We start from the raw sequence: 23,211 nt of genomic DNA, 5'->3' as shown, positions 1-23,211 counted from the left end.
CCTATCCTATTTTAAACAAATCCTGGATACTAAATGAGGAAAAGAATCAATAATACTGGATATTCACAACTCAGCAGCATTGCCCCTGTTCCTCCACCCCCTCCTTCTTACTCATGCATGTGCCCTCTGTGCCGTCTGTGCCCCTGCCCCTACACTCTTTCTATCTTTCTATAACTTTGCACATGAGGATTAAAATCAATTGCCTTACACGTGCACAACACTACTAGACGCCTTTAACATGATTGGGTAACATAAGAAGTGGCATTAATTTTGTTCATAGGTTAACCCTCTTGGGGCCCTTGTACCCTTACCCTCTAATTCTAATCCCTTTGCCCCCTCCCCTCCTTATACCCTATCTAAAACTATGTGCATAAGGATCATGTGTGTACAACAGTAGCACTGTACCTTTAACATGATCAAGGGAACATGATAGGTGGCATTTGATCATGTGTTAAACCCCACAGAGCCCCCTGTCTGTTATGGTATTCTAATGATCCAACATACACAGTAACCAAGCTAGCCATCGTTCAGCTGGTATAAAAACTTAAATGAACTTCAGGATATAGACTATGCACAGTTCAGTAATGCAGTACAGTACACATAGTGACATACAAAGAAGGTTGAGTTATGGTAAAGGTGAGATATAATTTGTGAGCTTTCTTACTTGTTTCACTTTTAGAAGACTATATCATAGAGGAAGAGTTCCCCCCCCCCCCCTCAAAAAAAAGAGAAAAGATTGCTCTCCACTGTTCAGCTGGTACATTCACTTATGTGTGAGCTTCAGGATAGAGACTTTGTGCAGTTTAGTGATGCAACTTAAAGACTATAGAGGATGAAGACCACATGGTACACTGTATGCTTGATAACAATAACTGTAAGATAACTGTAATATATGTTACATGTATATACAACTTCAGGACACTTTTAGGACTATAATGAAATGTATATTCAAAGGTTATGGATTCATAACACCAATAGCTTTAAAATGTATTGCTAAAACAAATACCTTTGTCACAAAATACCTTTGTCACAAGACGGTCTGCTGTTTATTAATCAGAAACTATCATTTAGCCATAGCAATAGACAGAATTTAGAAAGGTTCAAAGCTAGAATATTAAATGTAAATAATATTATGTGGAGATATTTTATAACAATAACTAGAGGATCAAGAGGGAACTTTTGGGATCCCCTGGTAGAAGAGATCTCCTTCCAAGTTGTTTCCTCACTGCTCACCTATGGGATGGCTGAACAGGAAATCATCAGTACGGTAAATCAGACAGCAAAGATTTATGAAGGACCTATTTTTACCCCCCCCCCCCTCCCCACTCCGGGAATGGGGGAATGCATTCATGTTCCTAAAATCTCTGGTAAAGGGGTACTTTCACGCAACAAAGTCCTGCTTGTAATACTCACAAAGATTGGCCCGTGTTGACTTTACACACCAGACTTTGGGGGGTGCTTTCAATGGGAGGGAACATGCACACGCGTACCTACATAACACTGAGGGGGGGGGGGGCAGAATTGTACCCTGGGTCCTTATTTGTTGACCTACTCCCTCTCCCCTACTTGACCTCAAAAGTTGCCCAGACTTATTTCCTCCGATGAGTTCACATCTTCATAAGCAAGCACATGGTTTGCTTTACTGAGGATAAGTCCCCAAGGATCATCCCACATGTGTTTGATTGTGCAACACTTATGTGGCAATGATTGTACTGCAGTCCATTCTAAAAGCTAATCAAATTCCTATCTTAAATGCTGGATATGACATCATACAGGTACATGTATCCCCCAAACATAACCCTAAACATGAACAAAAAAATATCCCTAAGCATAACTCAAAACATATCGCCCAAAATAACGCCAAATGTAACCTAAAACCGAAATGCATCCAGTCCTTAGGTAGTTTTTCAAAAAGTATTGGCACAAAAAGACATGTCCGAAAGCAAAGTGCATAATACTTAGAAAAGTTTTTTTCATAATTAAAAGTTCCTTTTTTTTAAACATTAAGCCTCATCAAGATAGTATAATGCATTTACCAGCTCCATATCTGAACAATGTGGTTCAAATGTTGATTTTCAACAATTATGCAGTTTGCATATATTCTAGACGCATGTGTTCACGCCAAAACATTTTGCCAAGCGACCTTACTTATCTTTGATGAATTATAATCCAGAAGTGAAGGCACAAATGTTGCTAAAGTAAATATTGGATCTCTCTGTGTTTAGCCTATGATAGTATTTACCTTCCACCATCAAGTGACTTATTATGTGTCATAACAAAAGATACACTGACCTAGATTAAGGTTCCCCAGTAAGGTCGGCTGACACAGCCCCACCTATAGGCTTTCATGCTGGGCATCACTGACCGATACCCCAAGGACACGAGCTGCAGTGGGCAGTTGAGATAACTTCAGGAATGACAATCTAGATGTTGTTGATTTTCTCCTACCCACAGAGTTTTGTTTATTGAATTGTAAGATAATTTCAACTTAAGCCGCTGCTGCTGCTGCAAAAGCAGTTCAAGCAACTGTCATGTTTGACCCAGGCCTGAATATTCCATTGCCGATATCCACAGTAGAGGCTCGTATTATATTTTTTCTATCTGCGGATATATATTCCCGTAACCCACATACCATTTCTATCTCTCATTTAGAGAAATATACGAACTAGGAAAATGTTGAAATATATAGGGACTGTCACACACATAAGGCTTACAGGAGGGAAAACAAATCCCCCCCCCCCTCTCTTAAGCAACTCTACTACATACCATAGATCCATTTTTATGAGATTAGACCAATCAAATTGTCTGCCAGGCCTCGATCCAATCATCTCGCTATTTTCCAGCTTTCAGGAGACAGGGATAATACCACCTCTCTCCATGGAATGCATCATTCTACGAATACACGCTCATCAGTCAGTAGGGATGGAGGAATGTGTAATGTACAGCCATTCTGACCATCCTGATTAAAGGGAAAACTCAGGGGCTGTGGGCCATTGATCCATTCATGGATTTGGGAAGGGGGAAATACATCATTAAGAAGATTGCTCGCCTAATTACACAGTTATGGGTTACTATAGGGGTGTAAGGGGAAGGGGAGGGGGAGGGGCTAGAGACCACCCCCAGGATCAACAACTTTGATGTCCCTGACTTTTCTGAACATAATTGAAACGCATATTGGTGATGTCTCAGCCCATCAGAAATTAAGAAAATCTATTATATAATGATTAGCCAAAATTTACAGTAAATGAGCCCCATTACTTTAAAGATTGGTATCCAACAAGCTTCATCACTTACTTTTGAAAGAAATCAGTCCAAAATGAGATGGTTAAAAATATAGGTGATATCAAAGTTAAAGGTACTATGTCCCTTTTGCAGCCAACCTCAAATGCTGTAGAACTTTGCAGGAATTATGAATATGTCATGTATGTCCTATCTGTGAAATTTAAACGTTAGCAGTGCCCTCATATTCAAATTATGCAAGGAAACCCGTTTACTTGCTAGACTTCACTGTCAGACACTATTGAGTGACTGACTGGCTTTTTTTCTTCTCTGGTAATAACATACATGAAAAGAGTTGTAAAGGGTACATGAGCATTTGTCTATATCAATAACCCAGTTCTTGTGATGGCCAAGATTAAACTGATTGAATCTTTGCGCAGCATCAAACGTATGACCATTCGGTACATTTGTCTGAAAATCAAGACTATTACTTTTGGGCTCTATAGCCCTAAAGTCGATTTGACAACTAATAGTCGTTATTTTCCCACTTGAAGACATTTTCAAGCCCCACCTTTTTTAGGGAAGTTCTAAATTAGTATTATCTTTCAAATGCAGTTGGAATTTATTTTTTTCATTTTTTTTTTGGCCTGCAAATGGGACATAGTACCTTTAATTAGATGCAGGTTTTCATCAAGCTATCCTGCATTACATTATGTGAATGAATATCCATGTCAATTTTTTGCAACAATGTCATTCGGGGTCGACAGGGTGACTCAATCATAACAGACAGGGCAAGGATAATTGGCTGCTACAATGTTTTCAAGTTGTCCATTCATGTTATTACGCCATAAATGAACAAGCAAAGACTCTCGTTAAATATAATATTAATTTCAGAAAAGCACGACTTCAGGCAATGTATTATACTTGAGCATATTAATATCCTCATCGCGATAAAACGAAGCATGGGCACAAACTTTGAGGCACTTTGTTCTTTTTTCTCAAATTAACTTTAACCTTTCATGAATGCTCTTTTCTGTAGTTTCATAGTAACATACACTTAGATAGAATCTTTAAAAGAAAATACATTTTTCTGAGGACAAAAATCATGAACAGGGAAAATAAGTACGCTTCCTGTTCACAAAACTTTCATTTGTTTTAAATACCTGTATACATTGTGATGATTAAAAAATGTCTCACCTCTGCAAAAATATTTATAATATCATTAAATTATAGAAAATGAATATAAACATGATTTCAATTTTGAGCAAGAGTGTAGTATTTGATTCCCTACCCTACCCCTGCAACCCCCTTAAAAAAATGGCAAAACATCTAGTCTCCAAATACAATGACCTCTTGCACTGGAATGTTAAAGATTCCACCAGAATCATTCTCACTTCATCAAACTTCCCAGGCAATGAATACAAGAATGTGTCATCTTTTCCTTGACTACATCTCAGCTCTGAATTCTTATGGCCTATTTAGACCGGAGGAAATTTATACAAAACTTGAAACGTCACTTTAAATATAGAATCATCGTACAGTGAATAGGGCTTACACTCTGGATAACAACAGTATATAACATGACAGCTGACCAATCATTAGTGCGCACTCACAATAAGCCCAATGCATTTACACACTTTCAGTTAACATGCTGTTCAGACAAGAACAGGCCCCCATTTCACAAAAGTTGTTATCAGTGACAAATGAAATTTTTTTGTTATAAGCTAGTGAAATTTTTGCTTCTGATTGGTTGTCAACAGATTTTTGTCATTTTTCTTTTGAAAAAGGCTTTGTGAAACGGGTCCCAGGTCCCTGATTCTTAATTCAAAGCTTTTTATCTTTCATAACAATGCTCAGACAAACAGTTCATTTTGCTATACAACATATGTACAATGTTTTCTATTGTTTAGACTAGTTTTTCATGTTATCTAAACGTGGGGGGGGGGGGGGGGGGGGGGGAGGAGGATTATCAATCTTTGTTTTCTTCTCAAAACAATACCCTAATATATGTGTCACGATCCAACATTTCATAATACAATGTTTAGAATAGAAAATAGTACTTATAATAGATTTTTTTATAAAGCCGTACATCAATTTTTGGGGGCTGTGTAAATGGGGTTTATTCATTCACACAGCAGGAGCACATGCCCCGATGGCCTTGTGTCATTGGTATCCAAGGGTTATCAGTCAGGAACATAGCATTTATCAACATGATATGTTTGCAGAAAGAAGACGCTACTGACATCACAATTTAAAGGCCATTCCTTCATCCATGAAATATAAATATTGTTCCAAGGACTGTGCACTGACCCTCACCATTGTAAAACAAAACTAGAGCTATTAGTATTGAACATTATAAGTTTTGAATGATTTTACATAATAATTGAACTTATGAAACATATATTGTTTTGAATTTGGTTAGAATTTATAGAGCTCTCTACTTCAAAAGAATAAATTGAAATATTTCATCATCAAAGTCTGTTTTGCAGAAAAAATATAGGCTCACTCGCGTTTCTCTAACAAAAATCCCTCTCCCTCTCTTTCTCAATTTCTTTTCTTTTCTCCCATCTTTCTCTCCTTTTCCCCATCTTTATATCTTTCTCAAGTTCATCTCTTTTGTCCTTGTTTCCAGACCAATCCTACGGTCCCACTCTATTCCACTTTGTCTTTAAACAAAACACAAGTTTACTCTTGTACAACAACTTATAGCCAAATTCTGAAAAGGCCTTCATTTATAAAGATCCAAAACAAAATCATCAAAGGATTCGGCAGGCACAAACTTTTCTATCCATTCCTTGAATCTTTATGCCACAACCTCTAAAATATCGTAGGAGGAAGTTATAATCTACCAGTTTAGGGTGCTCTTTTATCATCGTTCCCTGCCGTTTTGACACGACTTCCCAAATTAGCACGCCCCCCGAAGCCAATCTAATTTAGTTCAGGCATTTAACTGTCAACTATTTGAACTTTGCAGCAATCGTATCTAGTCTGTCAGCTCATAACCCCTTCTGTAGAGACAGATGTACGATGACAATGAAAACATAGGAGTCCGTTCATGTCGATACGATGTGCTAAGCTTAACCCCGGTACTTATTTTGGTTTTAAGACCAACTGATGTAAAGGTACATCTACAAGATTGTATTACTTGTAATTACAGATTCTATTAATCCTTTTACAGAAAATTAGGTTCCTTTCAGAATGAGAAGTAAAAAACTCTTTGTCAACTTTTCAGAGCTGAGATCTGCTTCTATGTAACTCTTAAGATTGAAGTATGTTAATAGTTCCCTTACTTACGGGGACATATCAGCTGATATCTAGTGAAGAATACATTTGATCTTGCAAACATCCTTCCATATGACATCATACTACCTATACCATTTATCAATCTGTCAATTCCACAAAATATCAACCTTCTTTCAAAATTGTTAAGCGTATCATATCCAAAGTTTCAAGACTGGTGAATGTCTACTTTAAAATTGTTAGTAATCTATCGTTCATAGAATGTGACACCATCTTTTCTAAAAGCATTTGTACACATACAGTGAACTAAATTATTGATAGGCCTTGTTAATGTGATGTTTTTTTGTGTTTTTCATAACCCAAGAATGAAAGTTGGACTGATTGAATCATGGCCTTTGTGGAATACTTTAAAATGTAAGCTTTCATATGTCACATTCTCAAGAAACATAAATTGGGACAAATACATTTTTCAAAGCTTAATAACTTACGAAACTTGGTAAGAGTATGAATAATTTATTGGTTAACTGTTAATCTACTTCTGAGCACTTGTCCACTCAAACTGGAGATGGATTAAATGGGTTTAGAATGAAAGACTAAAGAGGGCCAGAAGCAAAGTATCCCTGGAATCTCTGAGTGTCATTTTACAATCCGATAGACTCATCTTCCTATAGCACTCAAAGCTCCTATACTGTGTTTCTGTACTGTGTTTCTATACCGAGTATCATTTTACAATCCGACTCAATGCTTCTATACTGTACGCATGGATGAATTCTTCAATACATTGCTCAACTCAAGATCTCATATTGTATTCTCTTTGTATCATTGCACTGTATTCGCCATACAAAAATTGTTGATATCCGACAAAAAAAGTGCTACTGCTAAAATCAGCAGTATTTTACTACCCGGTAATCAAAATGCAGTAACACAAAAAGATGTTTTTAAGAAGCAAGATTTCTCATAAAATTAATACGATTATTTTTTTCATATCATAATCAATCTTAAAATTTAAAATCTTGTGTAGAATATTGATCATATAAAACCTCTTGAACCCTGAAAACTCTTAAAGTAATATGTGGAAAAATGTTCAGATATGATAGTTATTGCTTTGTTAAATTACAAGTCTCCAGGGCACGATTAAATCCACACAGTCAGACTTGCAAGACTATACTTCAAGGCACTGTCACGCCGATTAGCGCAAGACTTGTTAAATCTTTATCCCAAATCTTCAGAGTGATTTAGGAGAGAAGGGATTTATGGCTCTGCCACGCACTTCTGCTATCTGCTTTGGATGTTAAAGTACTGCATGGAATCTGTGATTCTTCTTATGTGTATTCCTGCTTGTACCTTCCTACACCTCTTAAACTGCTTTCCTGTATTTCTAGAATCCTGTACTATTGTAATGGCTTATCTCTCCATCTACCTCTATCTATCTCTTTCTTTCTGTGCTACTACTGCAAATTGGGACAATTTAAGAACACATGCCTCTCCCTTCACCAACACAGGTGCGAGCACTATATAACTCTCCCTCTCTCCTATTTCTTTTTCTTTCTCTCTTTCTCTCTCTCTTTCTTCTTCTCTCCTTAAGTTTGTGCACAAAAACCCATTGATGCCCATTATTGAGCAGACCATCATGCAGTCAATGCCTCCCTCCCCCTTTCTCTCTCTCCCTCTCTCTCTCTCTCTCTCTCTCTCTCTCTCTCTCTCTCATTATCTCCTCTATCTCTCTCTCTCTCTTTCTCTCTCTCTATCTCATCTCTTTCTCTATCTCTCTCTCCCTCTCTCTCTCTCTATCTCTGTTATTAACCCTCTCTTTCTTTCATTCTTTTTCATTTAAAAAACTACTCCAAATTCAGATCTGTAAAGTGTACAGCAAATGAAAATTTAAGGAAGTGCCCTTCTATATAGGAAAAAAAAATATGAATTAGACAGCCCATGATGAAATTGTGTAATATTTTGCCAGTCGACTGAAGGTTCACAAAACTGATGGTGTGCAAGCCTGGAGACCTGTGATACCAACAGTTTTGATCTTGAGGACAATTAATCATAATGTTCATGAGACCCACATTCTTGATCTGGTGGATGTTGGCTTACAGAGCTGTGCAAAACAGGACTTTAGAAACCAAAGCTAAACATCAGGAATGTATATTCTGTAAATAACATATATAGGTTGATTTGAACTGAATTAATCATTTTTTCTTCAATGAAAGCAGCCTAAACACTCATAAAAGATTATAATGGCTTACCCCGTGATCGTTTCCGTTATGACTAGCACCGTTTCCATTTGCTTCTTGTTTTTCTCCTTCATCTCCTCCTTCTTCATCCTGTAAAACAAAATAAGAAAAAGAGAGGATTTGCATTAATATTGACATGGTATAAATAAGGATACCATTTCAATTATGAGATTTTATTGAATGTATTCACAGCAATGATAGCAGATTATGAAGCATTAATATTCTTGATATAACATGAAAAATACAATTTTGCTCAAAAATGCAAAAGGAGAGCACTGAAATATCAAACTATGTACATAACAGCTCTCAAGAGCCCCCCTCCCTAAAAATATATCTCTTTACTCAACCCCCCCCCCCATTTTCTCTTCTCCTCTCCCTATTTTTCTCTCTGTTTGCCCACCTCCCCCTCTCTCTCTGTCTCTCTATCTCTACATCCATTCCTCTCTTTCTCTCTCTCCCTATCTTTCTTTTCCCCAGCTTTATATTTTATCACTTTCAAATACCTAAAGCCTCTACATAATTTGCTAGAGATTGAGCCCCACATCATGAGGAAGACCAAAGCTCCCAAAACACTTCAATTGTAAAGCAGTAAACAATTTGTGTACAGCGCTTGTTTTCACGATTTCCTCCCACATTCCTCACCCATTGGGAGTTCATGACCCAATTTACACATAATCAATGAATGGCGTAGCCACTAGACTTGTTGATGAATAGGGGGGGGGGGAGGGTTGACACTCACAATCACAGAGTCACATATAGTTGGGGTAGGGTAAAAGCCTTGATGGTAGTGACCCCTAAGTTCTGCGGTTCACGTCTTGACACCTAAAGGCTTGTTCAGATATATGTGACGATGCGAAAACGTTGCGAAAACGCTGCGGTTTTTTATGATGGCGTAAAGTGTAATATGCTCCACATTTCTGAATCGTACGCAGATTTCAGTGGATATGCTGAAGTCCTATGTAGAGCACAATTGCCTTTTAAAAAAAAGATATGGCAGCTTTTTGTGACGGTCTACTGTGCCATATCTAAACAAGTTTATCTTAGTTTGGTGAATGACTACATTTTTTAACAGATGAACAGAGGGAGGGAGAAGGGCATGTCCCCATTTTGCCCCTGGCTACACCTCAGTCGATGAGTACTCACACCATTGAGGTCATAGACCTCTGAATATTATCACGCAATTTCAGAGAATTTATGGTTTAGAAAATGAGCCTCCGCTGGTATCCCTCTTGCTGAGTCCCTGGCTAGACTGGTCTCATTATGCTGAAATCCACTAAAATGCCCCCCTGGTTTGGATTTCAATCATTATTCAAGTAAGGGTGCGAAATACAGGCTAATCTTAACCAGATGGTTAGGGACTGAGGCAAGCAAATTTCACATACATGTATCCTTGTATTTTACAACATTTGTAATTAAATACATGCAAAATGCATGGGTTGAGGGGGCACCTTAATGCATGTTTAAGAAAAACATATTTTATCATTATTTAAAAATAATTTCTTGTACCCGATATGCAATGTTATAATTTGCATGTTTCTGGCAATTGGACTTGTATATATCTTGACTCGCTAACATTGCCTCAGATTCTGAAACAAAAATTCTGAATTTAGCTCATGCTGCAATCATAATTACAAACCTTTACATGTAGGTCAGTCAGGAATCCCATGACTTTTACAAGCCGATCGCCTGTCTGATTATCAAGATATTTACGATTGGAAATTGAAATTTCATTTTTTTTTTTTTTCCTAACGGTTTTTAGTATATAGGGCAAAGGTTTCTACTTTCTTGTGGCACTTCTTGATCATTTTGAAGCGCAATTTTTTTTTAGGGCTTCAATATTACACTATCACAGACACTGATAACACGTAGGGCCGCCATCTCAGATTTAACATTGTTAAACGATGCCTTTAAGTTGATATCTTGTAAGTCTGTGCGATCATGTCCCTGCAAAAGCATAAGCCCATTGCAGCTGTAGGAGAGACTACCGACTTGCCAGAGGGGACACTCCCAGCAGGACAACCAGGACCTACACCAGCAGGAGATCATCAAGAACTGACCCAGAATCTTAACTGGATCAGACCGGAAAAGATACAATACCCCTAATGTAATTGGGATGAATATTAACCACAATTACTGTTTACATTCAAGATGTTATATTCTTGTATTAAACTTATTATGATGCATGATGATGCAAAGTGATCCAAATCACATTTCATCAGGAAAAACTATACCCCCCTCTCCCCCCCCCAAAAAAAAAACAAAAAAAACAAGCAAAAGCAAAATGATAAACAAAACCCAAATCAATGAAGAATATTGTAGAAATGTATGTCATCATGTTTGGAGCATTTTCAACACAACATAGAAGATAAATAAAGAGAGAAAGGGTACATCTCCTATGTACATGTAACAATTCAATTTGGAGCTCTACCTTTTAGGCAAATTTCAATTACTTCAATTATTATACACATATATTTGCTAGTAGAACTTTTAAAACATTTCCACTTGATTGACTTTGTAGCCCTATAGAGACAGTATGATTTACAATTCTTTCAAATTAATGGTGAATTCTGGTGGACTACTGTAGTGGATGTGAATGTAGGATATCCTACTTCAAACTGATTTACCATAGCAAATAAACCTGTCACTTCCTTAAAGGGATCCGGTAACTCTGTCTTAGATTCTGAAACAAAATTCTGGATTTAGCTCATGATACAATGATAATTATAAACCTTTAGGTCAGTCAGGAACCCCATGACTTTTAGAAGCCGATCGCCTGCCTGATTATCAAGATATTTATGATTGGAATTACAAATTTTGAAAACCGTTTGCCTGACGGTTTTCATAACACTACAGTCTATTGGGGAAAACGAGTATGGTAAAACCGGTCACTCAAAGATTTTTACTTTTTTGAGGCACTTCTTGATCATTTTGAAGCGCAATTTTTTTGGGGCTTCAATATTACACCATATCACAGACATTGATAACATGTAGGGCCGTGTATCTCAGATTTAACATTGTTATACGATCCCTTTAATAGTGCAATAATTATATCAAACTCTTTTTAAAGTCCCTGTCACAAACTGTTTTAGACCTTTCCACAGGCACATTGCTTAGCACTCCTTTTTGTTACTATGAGCCAATTACAACTCCAGGCCTACAAATACATAGCTCTATATCCTTCCTATTAGCTTTTGGACTTTGATCAAACATATTATGTGCACAAATTCAGTGGTAGGATACTCTAAAGATGTTGTACATGTTTATTTCTCCCCTATTTACCTGGTAAAGTAAACAACATCAAAATAAATGCACAACTACACAAGCTATAAACTTCAATGATCTGCTGTATGATCTGTTAGTTTAAATGGAAATAGAAATTGATAAATGGAGCCAATAAAGGGAACAGGTCACTTTACAATTTCAATGTCATTCTTTGAATGATTACATATACAAATAAGATGATTCGCACAATGTACACAGCTAACACTGATAGTGTATGACCTTCGATCCAGAATGCTCAGAAGCTCAAATATTATTTACATAGAATCTATAGGAGAGATGGCAGAAAACAGAGATATGTGGAATAATGTTGCAATCGTCCTCTGAACTGGGGGAAATTACCTTGATATTTTAGGATAAAGTTCACAAAGATATCATAACTAATTACATAGTTAACTGTCCCTGAGCACAAAATGAATGGCTAGTGGCTCGCTTAGGACAGCAATTATACACCAGCAATTTAGGAGTGAATTACTTTGAAACCTTGTTACAATTATGGACCATTTTACAATTATTGACATTTCCTTAAGCAGACAGTGTACATGAATAATAGAGGATTGTTTGTATTCTCAGGTAGTTTATACTACAATTTGTCATTTGATTTTTAAAGCAATTTGTAATGGCACAATGTAATGCGTATGATATTGAGAAATTGTTGTAAACATCCCCAATTCAGCCTTTTGCTACAAAGTATTGTCAAATAAAACCATTATTGAATTGAATTGAATTGAATTGAAATGAACAATGAACATTGCTACTTTATGACCTTTGATCAAGAGTGCTCAAATGTTCTGCAAACGAATTGTGTATATTGTTCAAAATTTATGATACTTATCCTACAAATTACCAAACCACAATTGAAGTGCACACTTACTGTACACTTATGACCGAGCACTTTATGAATGAATTCTCAAAATTGAAAAATTGTAAATAACGGTCATCTGTCGACCATCCACCCAGTTGAGTCAGTACCTAAATAAAGTTGACCCCCAAAGAAAACAATGGATTGAAAAGCATTTTTAACTTTGGCCGTTGTTGTTACGATTTCCAACTACAATGACAGTGTAGCAGCGTGTCTCATTGACAATGACATGCGAGTCACACTTTTCAAGGGCAGAGCGTGGGTAGTTTTAACCGTCCGGTATGTCATTGGTAAAAAAGAGTCAACAATGTGTTTTGATTTGAACGATGACTGTCTGTGAATGGTTTGACAGTTTGATCACGCACAATCACTATATGCCTACATTGTAGATACAGACATCATGTGTCACTATGTGGAAACTGTGCATCGCAAATAATCATTGCTTTAATCAAATACTCTGAAGAGCCTGAAATATTGTCAGGGGTTTGTCTAAATTAGCAACAATTAATGTATGCAATTCCATGAGCACAATCAAAATCACTGACTTTGTACTATTTATGTTATGGGTGTTTCTTTTACAGACCCTTAATTGATGGTACAGTGCTCAATCCAAGTTAGCAAGAATCATATTTATACATTCAGCATTAAAGAAGGAAAAAATTAATTTTGTTGGTAACTTTTGAATTGAAGAGCCTGCCACCAATGATACTGTCACATATATCCCAGGGAATCGTGCTCAAGGCGCACCTAAGAAGTACTTATCTGGCTTTAGCCTACATAGCTGCCGTAATGTACTGTAACTGTAAGCAGTCAAGGAATTATTTTCTACCAGGTACCCATTTGCTATACACCTGGGTGAAGAGTGGCAAATGTACATTAATGCCTTGCAGCAGGACTTGAACTGTGTACAATGTGATCCACAGTTTGATGACATCTCAACATTGTATATAAGGCCTTTGACGCCTTTGACATGGCACATGGCATCCATATTTATGCACAATGCTTTTAATGGATGATATAGGCCTATTACCCTTCTTCATCTTCTTCTTCTGGTAATCTTTAAAAGGCTATGTAGCCTATCAGGAAGAACTACCGGTAAAGATTACAGGCAGTGTGAGGAAGAAAAATGTATTTTCCTGGAGGGATAGGCATTAGATGCCTCAGGAGTAGTCCCTGGAAGTTCTCTGGACTGTCAGCGTGCACTACATGAAAACCTTAAAACCAAAGTTCATTGTTCTTCTCCATGTAAATCTGATAACAAAACAGGTTCATTAATTAGGGACAGGGTTTTTATCACTCATTATCCACTTGAATTACAAAGATAGTTGATACGAAGTGCATTCAACAGAATGAACCGAAACCTGATCTTGTATTCATGAGCCTTAACCTTACTATACTTTAACCCACTGCTTACTGGAACCGGGTGGATCCTGTATTAAGCCTATGGAAATGAGATAATTCAGCAGTCAACAGGTTATTGACTCGATCTTACTCAGAGGTGTAAAGCTTACAATCACACATGAGTTTTTATGGATAATAAAATCCTGAAACTGCATGTACATGTAGCTGGATACAGTTGACTTATTTTGTTGACAAAAGGACCGTTCATTAACTTGAGACGTCCATTACTTTATCAGTAACGGTCATAAAAGTTAGACATTTTGACAACCAAGAGATACAGGTGTAGCTAACTAGCTATATACCTGCCAGTACTAATACATGTACATGCAAGTCATTGACATTCAGGGCTTTTAGAATGTTAGAATTATGACCATAGTGACCATCAATTATACATGTATGCTAATACTTCAATGCCAACACCCGATCCTGAGTCCTCCACTGGACCAGGCTTGTGTAGTGACTCAAGAAGAACAAGATGCTAATACTTCATAAAGGTTTCTAAAGGCAACTTGAAATTACTCATGGCCTTGAACAAAACCAACAAAATGCAAAGCTCATTTAAAATCTTTTATTGCTCAGTTATTGAATGAAAATATAAACTACCTCAACTTGTATATCTAATGTTTTGAACACAGAACAGCTTGACACTTTCCTTAACATTTTCAACTGGTTAGTGAATTGTGAATTCACATTGATTACCGGTATAGATAAAATCAAAATGGAAACAAAATTGACGAAGCACTATTGAAAACTTGATTTCTTCTTAAAATATTATTTGTGAAACATATATTAGGTGGTAGTGTAGTATAAGGGTTAAGAAAAGTTCTGTAAGAGATTTGGCTAAAGTTTGATTCTTGTGTGTACAACCATGGACAACCGACTCAACAAAAGAGCGATACTTAAATGGCTTCAACTTATCTACTTCATCTATTGCAACAATAAAAGTAGCAAACCTACCCAAGAAACTGCTTTTATGTTAAGTGTTTTGATTTAGAACCTTTCAATTCAGCCCTACGTGAGCAGCAACACAAGGGGATATATCCAATAGATTTCCCAACTGACTGACTTTTATATGGTTACTTTTAAAGGGGGATCTACATGGAGAATTGTAAATGATATGTCTCAATAACATAGTGTGAAGAGTTATGTGGATATATGGGTACATATCTTGTTCTGGTTGCCTTCGGTGAAGTCAATTTGTTTACTGACTGGTATAAGAATTTAACATCTTTTCTGACATTTTCCTAAATGGCTGATCATGTATCAATTAAATGATGCGACTGTTTAGGTCAGCAATCTATAACAGCCAAACTACAAATCAATTCTTGAGGAAAAAAATTGTGTTAACCTATAACAAATAAGAAAGGTCTTGGCTTCACATAAACCTAGATGCATCAATTACTGAAATCTAATTTTCTTAATATTTATTATGCCACAGCCAAATATTTGTTTCAACAAGCAAACTAATTTCCATGATATAAATCTCTGAAACAATTAATTAATTCTAAAATTATCTATGACCTTTATCATTATGTGTGTAATACATTTTTCATTTTAAACATTGTATTTCCACTTGGTTCCACCTTTAATATGAACCCACCTCATTAAAAACTGGTGCAATTTTGACAAACCTTCAAAGAGATTTTTACAATTTGAGCCACAATAGGACATGGCCTTAGATAGTGCTTCTAACAGATTTGAGCATTATCCCCTCTCTCTCTCTCTCTCTCTCTCTCTCTCTCTCTTTAAATCACAGGGAAAATAAAACATGTACAGTTGTAATTCATCTAACTGTATCTAACTGTGGGGAAAATACACAAAGGTTGAATAATTGCCTTGATTCTTAGTTACAGAGTATGTCAGAAAAACAGATACCATTTTCTACAAATTATAACAATGATTTCAAGGGAATACTCATTTCCTCTATACTCTACTATGTAATGTCACCATACAAAGACAGCAGAATCAATGTCCAGCATTTCAAAAGTATTGTGTTGTGACACTTAAAACGCTGAATTTAACACTACATAGGTTGCGTCTTGCATGTTAAAAGCGATTTACATACATGTAGACCATATATTTTTAGGAAAAAGATTGTTACTCCTGCATTTATTTAAATGTTGATTGCAAACTTTACCTTTTAAAGTGGCATACTCTTTACAAGGGGACTGTCAATTACCGGTACATGATTTGACATAATATTTGTTACTGGCAGCTGCTGATTGTATTATTCTAAATAACCCACTGCCATTTACAAACAATGCATGAATGCTCTTGGAATAGAAAATTAGGAAAAGACTTCTTTCTCTTTTGTAATTTTTCTTTTAATTCTGATCATACACTCACTACTACCACTTTAATATTTGCAATATTTGACTCCCAGGTACCTTGTAAACACACAAGATTTAGTGGCTGTGATATGCTGCTATAAATCTCTGAGAAAATGACAAATGTCCTGCAGTGCTACCAAACTGAAGTGGTATTTTGCATCCGTACATTATTATACACATTCCCTCACTATATTTGGAAAATTGTAAGTTGGGTCTCTTCTCTATCCTTCTCTTGCTCTCTCCACTTTCTACCAATTTCCACCCCTCCCCCTCCAACTCCCCATCTTCTAAATGACTCTATCTTGGTATCTTTAAAAAAATCCTCCTTTCCTTCTTTTTCTATCTTTATTATACTTTCATCCCTTTCTCTCACTTTCTCTATCTCTTGTACACTATCTTTTCCTTCAATTTGCCTGTTTTTTTTTTAAGGGATATCCCTCCCCATCTCTCTCTGTCTCTCTCTCTATCTCTCTTTCTCCCTCCCCCCCCCCCTCTCTCTCTCTTCTTTTTTGTTCTATTACCAAACCATGAATAAAATATACATGGCCCTCTTCTTTATTCCATTACATTATGTAAGTTCTGTTCAAAAGTGCCATGCATCCTTCATGATAGGGCTTACATGTGTATGTGTAGGTCTGTTTTCACAAAATTAGAATTTTACACATCAATTGATGTACATTCAATCTATATGTCAATCTGTATGTCCATCAAATGTGCTTGAAGATACACAATGGGATGTTTGTATGAAACAAAAACAATGCCTCGATTCTAACATTTATCAGTGAACGCAGGTGGGCCTACGTTACATACCTGAACTTGAACACAAAGCACACTGCCTGGCTAGACAAGCATATAACTTCATAAGAAAATATGTCAAAATTGATATAATGACGTTATACTGAATGAAAATGTATTGTTACTGCACTGCTACATGTATACGCTTCAATAACTTTTAGATTTATTGAAACCATGGACGTGTTTGGAGCGCTGGAGCAAAATGTTTCTAATTATAGCAATGACAATAACTCACTTCTACCTAGGACATGCAACGGTAAAGGTTTTATAATGGATGGGGCATAGATGTGTTTATCCTCCTTGACAACAGTTTATGCAACAAAGCATTTTCTTTTTGGAAAATCAATATCCAGTTGATGTTCCTTATCATCTTCACCAAAACTGAATCAAACATACGGGACTACACTTTGGAAAGATAGGGACTACGTTTGAAAATCCTTTATTTCATGTTTAATCAAATTAATGTCGTGACTTCAGTCACTTCATGATAGATCAAAGATCTACATAAGGAGCCCTTGCTTCAGATTATTCATCCAGTGAACAACTAAACTTGATAAAGGCTCAATACATTTTATCAAATGACTTATATGTTACAAAATATTTCTTTTTTCTTTTGTTGCTACCTACAGACAACAACTTAACTATTTATACTCCTTGTAAATCTCATGTTTTTTGTGTGTTTTTTTTACTAAAGAATGAAAGGTGGACTAGTTGAATGAGGGCGAGAGGGCCTTTGTCAAATACTTTTAGATATAAGCTTTAATATACCTGTATATGTCACATTCTTAAGAAACATCAATTGGGACAATTCAGTTTTTCATACACTTAGCCTGCTTACAAAATTAAAAAACTTGGTAAGGGTATGAATAATTTAGTTGTTAACTGTATGCTGTATTTCATAATTGTCAGGTGGCAACTTCAGTGAAAATGTCTGACAAATTATTTCCCTAAATATGTCATTATCCACTTAATGAAAGCACCCTTTGCGGTTTATGACTCTAATTATTATTTCCTTGTTGTCTTCTCCAACATTCAATAGCAGGTATGTCCACGGTAAGTTTGCGGAGAGGTCTCAGTGGGTGATTCCATACCAAAAACACAGTCACACATGACTCACTTACTCGTAATAAACAGCATGTTGAGCATGAAAATGAAACCAGCTTGATTTCTTTGAAATGATGGAGTAAAATATGTGCTTGCAATATCTAATGTGCTTTGTAATTTCTATAATATGTGCTTTGCAATTTTCTAAGTCCAACTATATTCATTTGCTTTCAATTTGCTTACCCTGCCCACTCAGTATCTTGTACTCCTATACTCATAAATTTGTAAGAAATAAGGAAAATTACTTTGTTTTCTCTCTTTCATCCCACTCCCCTCTCTCTCTCTCTCTCTCTCTCTCTCTCTCACCCCTCCCTCCTTCCCTCCCTCTCTCTTTCTCTCTCTCTCTCTCTCTCTCTCTCGCGCGCTCTCTCTCTCTCTCTCTCGCTCTCTCTCTCTCTCTCTCTCTCTCTCTCTCTCTCTCTCTCCCTTCCTCCTTCCAGCACCACCCCTTCCACCTCTCTCCACTATAACCACAAGAATTTCACATTTTAGTTTATGCAACATTAAATTTTGTCAGATATTTAAATGTCCCCATGCATTGTGATTTACCTTGATTATAACCCTAAACAAATCGTCTCAATTGTCATTACTTGCAACAGTAATCAGTTCCTGTCTGGTGCTGGTCTTAGTCCACAATGGGTGAGGACTTTTCACAAAATTCTCATTCACAACACAAGTCACAAATGAGTTATTAAATACAAAACATTTTGACCATGTTTTTATTCCCTAATCACTTATAGAGTCCTTCTTAAAACCCTTATCCTTTAGATTCATTGTGTTAGGCTTTCAATAACTCTAATCTATTCTTAGTTCAGCCTTGTGATTTTGCAAATCTCTAAATCCTTAGAATAGGTCCCCTTAATAGCCAATATAATCGTATAAAATGATTTAAAATAGGCTTTTAGGGCTAATTCCCATAATACCCCAAATATTCCAGGATATCACACAAATTGGTAGTCATTGTGCAATGTAACTATTGCACTAATTAAGGATGCTTTTCAATCATAGAAACATATGTCGAAGGTTGTCTCTCTCAATGTGATTTAATTCAAAATTCGTTATTAAATTGATTATTTTGAACAGTTTGAAATGATCTATACAATCTGAAAGACATACTTGCCTTTTCATAATAATCCTTCATCACTAGGCACTAGCATTACTCATCATTTCCCTATATATTCTTGTAAATTAAATGCATAATCCGAATTTAAGTATAACCTTCCCTTCATTTTCCCTAACATACTGATTGTTAAAGATAAAGACCAGTTCTAATCATGCGATTACATTGTGAAAAAAACGTTGTGGAATCGCTCAGAAAAGGTTGATCATCTAGAATATACATGTAAGTATTGGCCAGTGTGTACTGCAAGGTTCTGGAATCATCAAAATGATAAGAAATTTGGCCCAGTTTTGGTAAAGTTACAAGCCCTGTACACAGAAAGACGTATATGGGAATACGCGACACGTGCGCGTCACTGCGCGATATTACCTTTCTTTACCTTTAAGAGTTCCATTCTCTCCACGTGATATTAGAAATATCTCAATATCTATTTAATAAGTTTTAGGAGGTTGATGTCCTGAGTTACCTAATAATCTTCTAAATTGGAGATTTTGTATTAAACCATCACAGTCGGTTGCTGATTCGTTGAAAAGTTATTCATGCATTATAACCCCCTTTAAATTCTCTTTTCACCCATGGCTATCCCAAAATCCCTCCGTCTTCTGTCTCTTCCCTGATTATTTTATCAACTTCTTAGTGACTACTTAAGAAGATGACTCATCTTTCTCTAAAGTAAAGACAAGTTTTGTTCAATTTCCTCCCAGCATAACTAATTTGTCATCTTTCATCATTTTAACAAGTTACCTCCATCTCATTTTGTGATCTTCAAATTCACCTCCTGCTTCTTGACTTCTTAAAACAGATAGGAAAAAAAATGCTGATTTTGTTTTGTTCTACTTTTCTCTAGTTCAGCATACATCAGTTCAACTTTCTTTTAATTCTTAAATAACTTTTCTGCTTCTTGATTACTTTTTTTTTTAATAAGAGGGGAAACAAGATGAATGATCACCCCAAACCTTCGCTTCCTTCCCCAAGCTAAGCTTTCTGACACAGTGCAAATAAATGTCACCTTGACCCGTTAAATACCAGTCTAAAGGAAACATCAGCCCCTGTAGAAGCACAGTTTATCCATCTGACGCTCAGGGGATGGCTAAAGAATACAGCAATGAAATGTCATCTACTTCAGATCACGTTCTCTGAGCGTTCTCCGAGCGTACCCCAATCGGGGTCAAGATAGCAAAGACGTTTTTTTAGCTATGTGTGTACACATCTTGAGCGCATGCATCAGGCCACGGAGGTGACAGGACGGCCAAGTAAACCAAGGGTATCAAGAATTATTCTTGCTCATGAATTATTTCAATGATGCATGGCTATTAGCATCATCCATTGTGATCTTGTTATCAAATGTTATATTTGAATTAAAAGGTGGATTCAATGGACAGGGGGGGGGGGTGAAGTGACAAGTGAAAACAACTTAGAGCAACTTTATATCATTAACAATTAGCAATAGTTCATAACAACTCATATCCCCCCCCCCCCTCCTTGAAATATTGTCATTTGATTTCAGGAATGGGTGTACATGTATGGACAACATCTCATATTTCTACACAGGAAATATTTATTTATAAGTTCTCAGCAACATGAATTTATAAAAATGCCAACATCTTCACACATACATACCCTTACGTCAAAGTCATGAACAACCTTTGGTACATGTATATGTAGTCTTCTAATATTATCAAGTAAGTCACATGAACCACAAACTTTAGAGTCCCAGTACCTTTTTCTTTTCTTGTTGCTAAGATTGCTATTTCAATGAATGTTCTTGCAGGTCTTGTATTTCTCCAAAAGATTCCCATCCCTATTTTATGCCCCATCATGTTCATGTTAGGCCCCAGACACTATATAGGCCTAGTATTCCATATGTGGCTGTAATCATAAAATATACTGCACCATTTTCAAGAGAAGAGAAAACAATTAGGATTGATATGATTCTATGATCAAATTTGAAGGAGGTTAAATCCCTGCACCTGTCCTTCTAACCTCTCTCTAAAAGAATCAGTCTTTGGGAACAAAACTGATCATTAACCACTCAAACGTTTTCCATAAATAGGATTGCAATATTACAGGACTTTGTTTTCAACCATTCCAGACTTTCAAGTGTCGATGATGTAAAAGATCGGATGGATGCATCAATACCTTATGAGAGATTCTTAGTCTCGTTTCACTTCAATCAGACCTTTCTTAATTGCTTCACACAATACTTCAGCGTAGTGTATACTTACATCTAAAACCACGATACCCGTTCCTCTACGTTTTTCTCTCTTCTTGCCGAACCTTCCTCCCTTTCCACCCTTCGCTCCTCCTCCTCCTGCTCCTCCTGCTTTCTTTTCTCTCTTCTTTCTCTCCGGCCTTCCTCCGCTCGCTCCTCCAGCAGCCCCCTCCTCGCCTCCTTCACCCGACCCCGATGCAGCGGCGCGTTCCCTTCTCCTTGCCGCTATTCGACTAGCGGCATTCGGCTCCATATCATCTGCCTCGCCGTTGTTTGCCATGGTTTTAATCCCTCAAAACAAAATACTGTGCTATTCCAAAAAGTTCCAAAGGGACGAAATCAGGTCGAGCAGACGAAGAAATTCGGGAAATTCCGCTGCCTTTTCCCCCGAAATCCGTTTATTCCTACTTCAGGCCTTTTACGGCCAAATTCCTAACTGGGCGATCCCGTGCGTACAACTTTCCGCACTCGCTGCTCGAATAACTCCACTACCAAGCGAGCGGGGCCACGAAACGGGATCTTTTGCAGACGACAGATTCTATGTTCAACGGAGCCGTCCAAAGTCCGCCGCGCTTTCAGAGAGCGCTTTTCTATGCAAAAGTCTATCCGTTGTGTACCCAGTTCGCATTCACAAAAGAAGACATTAAAAAGACGTGAATACTCTTTTACGGATTCTCTTTTCTTCCTTCTTTCTTCATGGAGACTAGAAAAAAAGCCTCTATTCACAGCTTGCTACAAAAACACCCCATTATTGAGGTATTCGTTAACCCCAAAACAACCAAGCCTCATGAATATAACCCAGGCTTATAAAACCAGGGGCTTTATACTAAACGTAAACATTAACACAGCAGGATTAACCTTCCGAAAGCAAACTTTGCCAAGTACACCCAAGTAACTGTCCTTCAGCTATTGTTCGCCGAAAATAAACTAAAGAAAATGCTATGTGATCGTGCAGCCTACTTTACATGACGGTTGTATTTTGAAAGTTTTTCACTTGTTTTCAGAACTTCGTTAGTGGTGGTAAAACGTGTCGGTTGTAGTGGTGGCGCCATTTTAGAATTTGCCGGATTCACAATAGAATGTTTCTCCGTTGAGAATGAGTTGAACTTCGAAGACAAAGGGTAAACAGTAAACTAATCTTTTTTTTTTTATATAATCCGAGCGAAGATAAATATTGACACCAGTATAGTTTTTGTCAGTGGATGTTAACTTTCAGAAGGTTTCATTGATGGTTGTAACAGTAACCTATTCCAATCTGGAGGCGGTGCCATTACTAAAATCACTAAATGAATAATCATCAATCATGGTTCCTCATTTTACCACCGAGCATTTACTGCTAGCACAAATATTATCTAGTTACTTTTCTATCTATAGTGTTATCTGATTTAATATTAGACATAGAAGATTCGATCCTTACT

The 23,211-nt window shown here is 36.8% G+C and overlaps 1 protein-coding gene across 2 annotated transcripts in view; it reads right to left on the bottom strand.

The window, feature by feature from the left end:
- Positions 1–22,341, bottom strand: part of LOC100890592 (twist-related protein 1) — a 51,962-nt gene extending 29,621 nt beyond the window's left edge. Inside the window, exons 1-2 of one of the 2 annotated variants that reach the window (XM_011669905.2) lie at positions 21,807–22,341; positions 8,703–8,780 (exon numbers count right to left, since the gene is read on the bottom strand). In XM_011669905.2, the coding sequence (XP_011668207.1) occupies positions 8,703–8,780; positions 21,807–22,073 (345 nt within the window). In that variant the 5' untranslated portion in view covers positions 22,074–22,341. The remainder of the gene's footprint in view (positions 1–8,702; positions 8,781–21,806) is intronic. The other variant, XM_003724910.3, reaches the window with a different exon arrangement.
- Positions 22,342–23,211: the final 870 nt, after the last annotated feature.

Source organism: Strongylocentrotus purpuratus, unplaced genomic scaffold (assembly GCF_000002235.5).
Source record: "Strongylocentrotus purpuratus isolate Spur 01 unplaced genomic scaffold, Spur_5.0 spur5_scaffold_17, whole genome shotgun sequence".
Classification (NCBI taxonomy): Eukaryota; Metazoa; Echinodermata; class Echinoidea; order Camarodonta; family Strongylocentrotidae; genus Strongylocentrotus; species Strongylocentrotus purpuratus.
Note: the sequence above shows the minus strand (reverse complement) of the source record. Positions and strands in the feature narration are given on the sequence as shown.